Raw genomic sequence first — 10,091 nt, 5'->3', positions numbered from 1 at the left:
TAGTAAACGATGCAAATTGGAGATCATACATAGAGTGGGAGGATTACTGGTGATAAAGGTCTGGTTGGATCTCCAGGATGAAAGACTTTGGCTGATCTTGTGCAGATGCCTACTGCTGGCAGGTGGCATTGATCCCAGAAAGATTGGACACATCTATATGTGTTTTTAAAAATACTCATTATTCATAATAAGGAGCAAATCCTGCGTACGGGTGAACTTCAAGGGAAATGCATTTGTGTTTACCAAACGTCCTCAATTGCTGGCTGTGGCCAGGATGACACACTACGAGGCCGGTGCAAAATCCCTGAACTCCTGTTTGCCTGACAGGGCTAAAGTAGAGAAAGGAAGCATTACCCAGAAGAATTATGGGAAGGAAAGAATGATTTAATGCAGGGGTGGGGAATATTGTGCCTGAGGACAAAATGCGGCCCTCCATACCTCTATATCTGGCCCTTGGACCTCTCCTTAGTCCACGCACCCTCTTCATATGCCACATCATTCACAGGGTCTTGTTTCACACAAGTAAGTAAAGGTAAAGGTAAAGGTACCCCTGCCCGTACGGGCCAGTCTTGACAGACTCTAGGGTTGTGCGCCCATCTCACTCAAAGAGGCCAGGGGCCAGCGCTGTCCGAAGACACTTCCGGGTCACGTGGCCAGCGTGACATCGCTGCTCTGGCGAGCCAGAGCCGCACACGGAAACGCCGTTTACCTTCCCGCTAGTAAGCGGTCCCTATTTATCTACTTGCACCCGAGAGTGCTTTCGAACTGCTAGGTTGGCAGGCGCTGGGACCAAACAACGGGAGCGCACCCCGCTGCGGGGATTCGAACTGCTGACCTTTCGATCGGCAAGCCCTAGGCGCTGAGGCTTTAACCCACAGCGCCACCCGCGTCCCCTCCATTTACTTGTTTCACACAAGTATTTTTGCCAAATGTGCAAGTTGTATCCCCATTCCTTGCGTTGCAAGGTTGAAGGGTATGAGTTTTTATGCACATTCCCTCAGAAGCTTGGATTAGGCCATCCTTCCCCAACTCATTCACTCTTCTGTCTGGTTCATCTAAACCTTCTAGATTTGGGCTGCAGTTCTAACCATGTCTACCCAGAAATATGTCCTATTGAACTCAATGGAGATTTCTCCCAGGTAAGTGGAGTTGGGTTTTCAGCCTAATTTTCTTTTTTTGAAAGAAAAAGTAATAAATGGAGCTTCCACACTGCCATTCTCTTAGAGAGCGATTCAATCATGAACATGCAAATTCAGGTTATGCGATTAAAGTTGTTATTTTTATTATTGTTTTATTATCTTCGTCATTATTGTTATCCTGCCCTTTCCCCAGAACCTGGACTCAAGGTGGCTCACAAAAGTGGAAACAGATACAAGTAAAACACACATAGCTAAAAACATATAAAAAGTTATGGCTAAAAAGGGATTAAACAATGTGAAAAGAACATATCTATTAAAATACAGTATTAAAAAACAGTACAGCACAACATAAAGAGCCCTTTCCTTAAAGGTAAAGGTAAAGGGACCCCTGACCATTAGATCCAGTCGTGACCGACTCTGGGGTTGCGGCGCTCATCTCGCTTTATTGGCAGAGGGAGGCAGCGTACAGCTTCCGGGTCATGTGGCCCTTCCCTTATAGGCAGTCAATTCTCAGCAGCCTGCTGGAATAAAATAGGCTTTACCTGCCGATGGAAAGACAAGGAGGGAGCCCATCTGGGAGCCAGTCTAGCCTCTCTTGGAAGGGAGTTCCAAGGCCTGGGAGGAGCCACTGAAATTTGATTTGTTGTTCTTGTGTGACAAATCTGCTCCCCCTGACACATCCAATTTCCCCCCCTACAAGCAAAGTCCTAGGCAGCGCAGTTATACTATGGAACTCCTTCCCATAAGAGGTTGTGGTGGCCACCAACTTAGATGGCTTTAAAAGAGGATTCAACAAATTCATGGAGGACAAGGCTCTCAATGGCTCCTAGCCATGATGGCAATGTTCCTCCACCACTGTCAGAGGTGTTATTCCTCTGAATACCAGTCACTGGGAATCACAGGAGGGCAGAGTGCTCTTGTGCTTGGGTCCTACTTCCTGGTTCCCCTCAGGCATCTAGCTGGCCACTGTGAGAACAGGATGGGCCATTGGGCTGGTCAAGCAGGCTCTTCTTATGTTCTTATGCATCAGAAATGTGGGATGACAATTGCTTGCTGCAACCTCCTATAATGTCCCTGGTGGCAAATCAGAATGCCCCCACTTCTTAGGGAGAACATCATGACATGGGGAAGAGCAGGCTGGCTCCATCCATCAACCAGGAGAGGGGCAGCTGCAGGGAGTTCCCTGCCACACTCTGCTCCAGCTGCCAGTTGCCCTGGAGAGGAAACACATCCTGACCCCTGTCATCAGTCAGAGGAACAAGGCCTGCTGAGTCAGATGCAAGCAGCAACTCTGCCCAAGGAAGATCACTATCAGAGAAATTCCCTGGGGCCGACTCACCATTAGAGATGGGCAGATCTGCCAGGTTTCGTTTCTCTCAGATTCTAATTTTTCCCATCTTAAGTTCAGTTCTCTACATTTTCACATCAGTTTGCAGGGTTGTTTTTTAAGTGCTCATGAAAATTTGTCACCATTTTAGCGCAAATTTATCCTGACACACACCTGTTTGTATGCAGTTGCCAGTATACTTTTTCAGAAGTCATTTTCCAGCGTATAATGCATTTTTTTGTATGTCATTTTCTCTAATACATGCATGCTTGTGCACACTTTACCTTAGTATATGCATTTTTTTTATTACTTGGCTGGAGAATTGCATTGCATAATACACGTTTCCATGTAAAGTAAATTTTTAAAAAGCAAGTTCTCATGAAAACTCAGCATTTTAGGCTTAATTTCTCCAAATATAACACATAATTTTATTTCTTTAGTAAAATGTATATACGGCTTGATTGTAACAAAACCTATAAGCAATTTACAAAAAGTATTAAAATTATCAATACAAACAGTTAAAACAAGTACTAAAAGCATTTAAAAACAATTTTTGAAAAAATTAAAACATCTCTGATGCTAAAGGAGCACATTTCTTCAGCACTTGATAACATTATGCTGCAGGGGAAACACAATTCCTTCTCAGGGTGAGTATGCCCATTCGCCAACCTTGATAAAAGAATAGAGCTTCCTTATTCAGAAGCGCTATGGGCCAAAGACAGGATGACTTTTTTACACCTTTGTCCTGCACATGCAAGTTTCCAGGAGGCCCTTGGCTGGTTGGTTAGAATGATGTGCTGAGTTTGACAGCTGCACTCCTGACTTGGGAGACTTGATCTGTGCTACTGAAGAGAATACTGTACTGCGATTTTGTGACTTTATTTTTCCTCCACTGCATACAATGTTTTGTTTTCCTGCTGCCCTCCGGGTAACAAGGGCAGGTAGCATTATCATGGATGCAGGCAAGGCGTCTCGGCTGAGCCGTCTGGACCTCTGCCTAACAGCAGCTCCCAGGACTCAAAGCTGCTGCTTTGCTACTGCCTTCTGCCCGTTGCAGGCAGGAAGCCGGAAACCAGCGAGACAAGGCGACTGTGTGTGAGAGCTTTATGTGTGAGTTTGTGCGGCGGCGAGTGGGGGGGGGGGAGGCTGAAATGACTCAACTCCACCCTCTTCCTTTTCTCCTTTATCTGCAACCAGCAACAACTTAAGAGTCTCTTCCCCGGTCAACACACACCTTCTAGTCCGACCTCATGCATGTTTACTCAGAAGTAAAACCCAGTGATTTCGATGTAGCTTCTTTCTTCGCAGCTGATGCGCGCTGGAACTGCAATTGGGCAACCCGATCCTACGTTTACTACGAAATCAGCCCGTCCTTATTAGTTACTTCTTTATCGCCTTCTGTATTTATATACCGCTTATAACTCCCAAACGGCTGGTTTCTGGTCTAACGCAGCTTAGAAGGCGTTTGTGCAATACAACTTCCCAATGCGATGTGTGGAACACACTCCCTAAACTAAGTATGCAGACTTAGGTCGTGTCTAACCCCATGGGCTTAGCCAGGGAGGTGTGTGCAGGGGACGGAAGCTGCCACCCATCAAGTAAATAAATAAAAATACTTAACTAAGTGACCAACCGCGTGGCAGATAGCTCGGTTCCACCCCCTAACATAAATCCTGGCTACACCCACGTCTAAACTTATTGATCTCAACGGGGGTTTCCCCCCCGTCTTGCATATTCGAAGATCACGCTCCAGTGTGGCTTGCGACGGATCCAGATGCTTCTGGCTGCAAACGTCAGGCGAAGAAAAAGCTCCACTGAAATCAGCGGAACTGACTTCTGACCAAATACTAATCGGATCGGGCCGAGGGCGCGCGCAATTTATTTGCGTGTGTTGAAGTTGCTGAGGAATTAGCGGGGCTGTTAGGGCTGCAGAAGACCCATCCCAAACTTGCTTCCTAAGAAGTAAAAGGCATCCGTCTCAGTGAAGGACGGCACACAGTGGCGCAACTTGGTAATTTGGGATGGTGGTCTACATCTCGTTTCACCATCTCTACTCAATGGGGCTTGCTCCCAGTTAAGTGGGATTAGGATTGCAGCCTCGGATGCCAAATATGCCTCACCTACATCGGCATGGGGTTCGACTAGATGACCTTTGGAGTACCTTCCATGATTTCTACTTAGCCATTTATTAACAATAATAAAACTAGTCGGATAGTAGTATAAGCGGGGTATAAGAAACAAAGTATTAACATAGAATCATGTCATTGTAGGTTTGGTAGGGCACCCCAGGGGTCATCCAGTCCATCCCCCTGCCATGCCGCAATCACAGCTAAACAAAAACCCCTGCCCGATGGCTATTCAACCTCTGCTTAAAAACCTCCCAGCGAAGGAGCAGGAACACCAATAATCTCACAATATAACAGCAACAAATTGTAACAGCGGCGCGATGTAGCGCGCCAGATCCACGGTGCATTTAGGGCAGGGAGCCCTCCTCCTCCTCCCCTCTCCTGAATGAGTGCTGGACTTCTGCCCCCCCCCCCAGCCCTACTTTCTCCGACACGAGCACCAATACGCGCGTGTACTAGTGATGGGACCCTCGCGCCCTCATCTAAACCCCAGGAAGAGGAGGAGGCGCATGCGCGCTCGGCCAGCCCCGTCTGGAAGAGGGGGGGAAAATCCCACGCCGCGCGCTCCTTCGCCTTAGGAGCAGTTAGTTGTGAATGGTTGAGGGTGTTTGGCCGGAGTACTCCGGGAGGGGAGGGGCGAGAGGGAAGTTGCTCTCTCTCTCTGACTCGCGCGCGCGCTGCGAGGAGAAACCGGGCGGAGGGAGGGAGGGAGAGAGACGCCGCTCCTTCTCCCTCAGTGGCTCCAGAGACGCCTCAGCGGGGCGAGACGCGACCGTTTGCCGCCCGCCCGCGTCGAGTCTCTCTTCTCTCTCCCACCCACCACCCACCCCTTTCTGGGTTGTGTGAGGGAGGGAAATAAAGACGGAAGCGGCGGCTTGAGGAGGGGAAAGAGAGAGAGGAGGGGAGGGGGGGAACCCTCACAAGATATATATGTATATATACAAAAGCAGTTGGGCTTCGTTGAAGCGCCGCCGCCACCGCGCCCTCCTCCTCCTCCCCTCAGCGACGGCGACAAAAGCCGGCTTCGCCTGAGGTGAACGAAGAAAGGCGGAGGTGGGGCTCGAGCGCCGCTGAGGGAAAAGCCGACGGTTCAGCTCAGTCAGTCGCGGCGGCGGCTCTCGCTGCTACTGCCGCCGCCGCCGCTCCTGCCCAAGACCGCTCGCTCGCTCGCCGCCTCAGCCGCCGCTTCCTGCTCGGCCACACGATGCCGCGGGTCGTCCCGGACCAGCGCAGCAAGTTCGAGAACGAGGAGTTCTTCAGGAAGCTGAGCCGAGAGTGCGAGGTGAGGGAGGGAGGGAGGGAGAGAGCGCGGGGCGGAAGTGAAGCAGGGAGACCGAGAGGGAGAGAGAGAGACGGAGGGCGACTCCGTGCCCAGCGGGCAGCCGGCCTCTGGCGGAGTCCGCCGGCAGGGGAGAGAGCAGGGAGCGGGAGGAAGGAGACGGGCAGGCGCCGCTGCTTCTCCGCCGGAGAAGGAGGGGGGGGGGAGGGAAGGCGGCGGCGAAGAGGAAGGAGGAAACTTCGCGCCGGCGATGGCAGCGCTCTGCTGTCCTGCTGTGGAGTTGCTCTCAGAGAGGGGCGCGGGGTGGGTCGGTGGGTGGGAGTTTAATATCTTAGGCAGGATTTTAAAACAAACAAACAAAAAACCCAAACCCAAAACTTGGTGTTAGTTATGGGATGATGGGGGCTCCTCGTGGCTTGCACACGTTGGTGCCTACTTAATCCAGATTTATCCTTCAAAGGAGTGGTATCTGATCAATCGAAGAAGAAAACTTGTTGCCAAGGTCCCCTCTTTGATAACTTGAGTGACCCGTTTTGCAATGGTTACCCCTCTCTAGAAGCACCCACCCACCCACTCCTTTTTTAAAGAGAAGTTACAGCCCGGTGAAAGAGGAGAGAGGTGACATTTTGATGCCAACGGCGTCGTGTGGATGCTGTGAAAAACCTGCGTGCGTGAGCGTTGTTCCCACAATAAGCACCCGTTTGGAAGCACCCTTGGGGAGAGAAGCCACTCCCCGGGCAGCCCAACGCATTATTATTGTGTCGTTTAAAATGTGTTTCTTTTTTCTTTTTTAAAAGCCCAGTTTTCAGGATACGCTGCCATCACAAGGTGATTTACAAGACTTAATACACACGTTAATTACATTTAATTAATTCAGTTTTTTAAGTAAATAAAAAACCTCACTTTTCAGTGGCAGGAGATACTGTACTCCCAGAGCAGTTTACAAATGTCAGTGATTATAAGCCCTCAGGCTTATAATCTAAAAGAAGCAATCCAAAAGGAAAAGGAATTGAAAGGGAGGAGGAGGGGGAAAAGAAGAAAATACAGTACATGAAAGCAACTTTACTTTGGTAAAGAAGCAACATCAGCCTCCCACCACCAAGTAACAGTACTATTGAACCAAACACAGACTTGACTGAATTATTATTGGATTTTTTTATAGTAGTAGCAACACCTTTTCAGTATCGCCTTTTGGAGGCAGTTCCAAAGATAGAGCCAACACTGAGAAAAACCTATCTATCCCTAGTACTTTGGAGCAACCGACAACAGCAACTAGGGTTTTCCAATGAGTATGTAGCAGGAATGCTGCCCCAACCCTAGAAAGGTCTAGGATCACATGCTTCAGGGTGGTGTGTGGTTATTGAACCCTGTTCAGGTTGCATGGGAAAGGGAGCGCTTACTTCCAAGTAAGCAGAAGGCAGAGAAATGCAGTACTATATCTGTTAAGGCAGAGACCTCCTATACAGCCAATACATCAGAATGGGGATTACTACCAAATAAAGATACTAAAAGTCCTTATTGGGGTTATTGTGTGTGTGTCTCTGCTCTTCCTAACATCACTGGGGCACCCAGACTGGCCCTTCTTATCCTCTGCTCCACACCAAAAGGAAAAAGGAAAAAGTGACCTCTATTCTCCTGCCACCCGCTTAACAACGTGTAGTGTATTATATACCCTGCTTGTTCTTCGTAATTGATTAGGTGATAATAATGACTTAAATTCTGTTGCTAATATGGGTTACCAGCCACACATAAGTATGTGCTGAAAAAGAATGGGAAGTTGTTCTTTGGACAGACTGGTGTATGTTATCAGATAGTGACAATGTAGTTACAACTTATTTCACATAGGCGATGTTGAACATTTGTTGTCCAAAGCATGTAGTGAAAGAAGAAAAGGAAATCCATGCTGTTAAGTTGCCCTGGTTTTGAGTGCAGGGGTATCGGCATGGAGGAGTTTAACAATTCATATGATTGTGCAGCTGCCATAGGATGCTATCTCTTTTGTACTCTTTTGTCCAAGGAAAATATTGGGGGGGGGAGGATCATATGCATTTTTATGTCCCTAATCACCTTTTCATACAAATATGTGGTTAAATAGTACTTTTATGCCCCTTACAATGTATGCTTATGTTAGGTAAAATATGAAATTATAATCCTTGTGTTGATGGGTGTGGGTACATGCATGTAGAACCTGGCAAAACAGTAGTTATTCCAGACTGCTTAATTTTGGCTAAAGATTAATAACCTTGCATAGGATGGTTGTGGTGGACATTGGGTAGCTCACATATTTGAGACTTTTTAATTTCCTATGGCAAATATGCTCAGTGCTAATTAGTTGGGGATACTGACTTTTTTCATTTGAGAGGGGTATTGTTTTAACATTTTAAAGGAGAAAACTGGAGCGAACTCCTGTGTTGACTTATACAATACTCATTAGCATGGGATCTTGTGAACATGTTCCATATTCAGCGGTGGAGGGACTTCCTGAATTTGGAGCACATGTGGCAGCTCTTTATTTCCCCATTCTCATTATGTGCTCATAGTGTCCGTATCTGGCATTTATTGCATCAGATGCTACTAATGCCATTAAAACTAGAAGTTCAGCTTCCAATTTCTAGGCTGGAGTAGTTCACACATACAAACCCTTTAATTTCTGCTGCTGTATTTTCTCTTTTCCTTCCTTCTGCCTCAAAACTGAATGGTAAATTCTGTGCTGGATTGTGCATTCTCCTTTGTCTTGCTTTCCATTTGCTGCTGCATCTATGCATCATGATAATTCTTTATACATAAGTTCTTAACCCGAGGTACCACTGTATACATCCACATTTGCATTGTTTTCTTATATATAATATGCAGTTCACACAGAAGTTGCAGGATCTGAGTGCAGCGCTACTAATTACTGTAATCTTGTTAAAGTGCTTGGAAGTGCACCACTGCAGTTTTGTTTTTCTTTCCTTTTTAGATGCAAACTAATTGTGAAATATTTAGTGCCTCTCCACCATGGGCATTCTTTACACACATGTTTGTGGTGTTGTCGAGTCAGCTGTCCTCTTTGTGCCTTCTGTCCTTTCTGTGGAGATGTTGAACTTACATGTTTAATGGTCAATACATCCTATCCAAAGTACTGAATTTTTAGAAGAGACTTTGTTTCATTCTTTGCCTGCTGCATGAACAATGTTGACATCTCTCTCCCCAATAACATTTCCTTGCTTGTCCTTTTCCATTTCATTGTCTATGAATATTTTGCTCTTAGCACTTTTATTCAAAGGTGGGCAAATACAAAGCTGGGGATCATAGTGTGGCTTTCAAAATAATGTCTGAAGATGAATTGTGTACAGAAGTATTTCTTGGGGAGGAGAGCACCCTCTTCTCAGCCTCTCTGGAAGTAGAATATTGTATTCAATTTGTATCTGTGTAGGCTTGCCCTTATCTCTTTCCTGGTATTGTAGAGAAGGCAGGATTCAGGTTTTGATTTGGCTTGTGCTTATTGCAGATTAAATACACTGGCTTCAGGGACAGACCACATGAAGAAAGACAGGCCAGGTTTCAGAATGCGTGCCGAGATGGACGGTCTGAGATAGTAAGTATATATGCATGGATCCTATACATTGGTGAAGTTTACTTATGTGTCTTCCACTCCGCTGCTCTGGTCATCTTGGAGTCACGGCTAGTCTCACCTTAAAAAAGCATAAGCTGTTTAGATCCAATTTTCTTATGCTAGCAAGCCAGAATGAAATAAGTGGTCTGAGCTGCTAGGACTTACAGAAGGGAAAAACCCCTATTTTCTGCTGTCTTCACAAATGTATGGGAATTTGGAAAGTACAGACTAGATGGCTAAAGCCTAGATCTAGACTGTAAAATGTTATTTGTTCACATATGGTCATTGTCCATGGCACTTTCAAGACCGTTGGTCATTCCATTTCAGAAAGACTTTCATCCTGGCTGTTTGAGAGTGATTCTTACTGCTCAAGGTGAAAATAAAATTGACTAGACTTCCTTATTTCTTTAAATTGCAGGTTTATCTATTGTTTTTAGATATAAAAAGACTCAAATTACTAGGTGCTGTACAATAAATTTTGAAAAAAAGAATTCTGTACCTGCAGACTTACAATCTAATTTTAATAAAGTAGGAATTAGTGTAAAAAGTACATAGAAATAGAATATTCTGTGTGCTTAAAGGTTTCATATACATTTATATACACTCATTAATGGCTATCTCAGCA

At 46.2% G+C, this 10,091-nt stretch overlaps 1 protein-coding gene across 4 annotated transcripts in view; it reads left to right on the top strand.

The window, feature by feature from the left end:
- The first annotated feature begins 1,317 nt into the window (after window positions 1–1,317).
- CBFB (core-binding factor subunit beta) overlaps window positions 1,318–10,091 on the top strand; it is a 43,133-nt gene continuing 34,359 nt past the window's right edge. For all 4 annotated transcript variants that reach the window (XM_083452733.1, XM_083452735.1, XM_083452732.1 and 1 more), the window contains exons 1-3: window positions 1,318–1,509; window positions 1,639–5,874; window positions 9,362–9,448. In XM_083452733.1, coding sequence (XP_083308859.1) covers window positions 5,797–5,874; window positions 9,362–9,448 — 165 coding nt within the window. In that variant the 5' untranslated portion in view covers window positions 1,318–1,509; window positions 1,639–5,796. The remainder of the gene's footprint in view (window positions 1,510–1,638; window positions 5,875–9,361; window positions 9,449–10,091) is intronic.

The sequence above is a fragment of the Podarcis tiliguerta genome (genome assembly GCF_965153285.1).
Source record: "Podarcis tiliguerta genome assembly, chromosome: 8".
Classification (NCBI taxonomy): domain Eukaryota; kingdom Metazoa; phylum Chordata; class Lepidosauria; order Squamata; family Lacertidae; genus Podarcis; species Podarcis tiliguerta.
The sequence above is the reverse complement of the archived record's forward strand: the minus strand, read 5'-3'. Positions and strand labels throughout refer to the sequence as shown.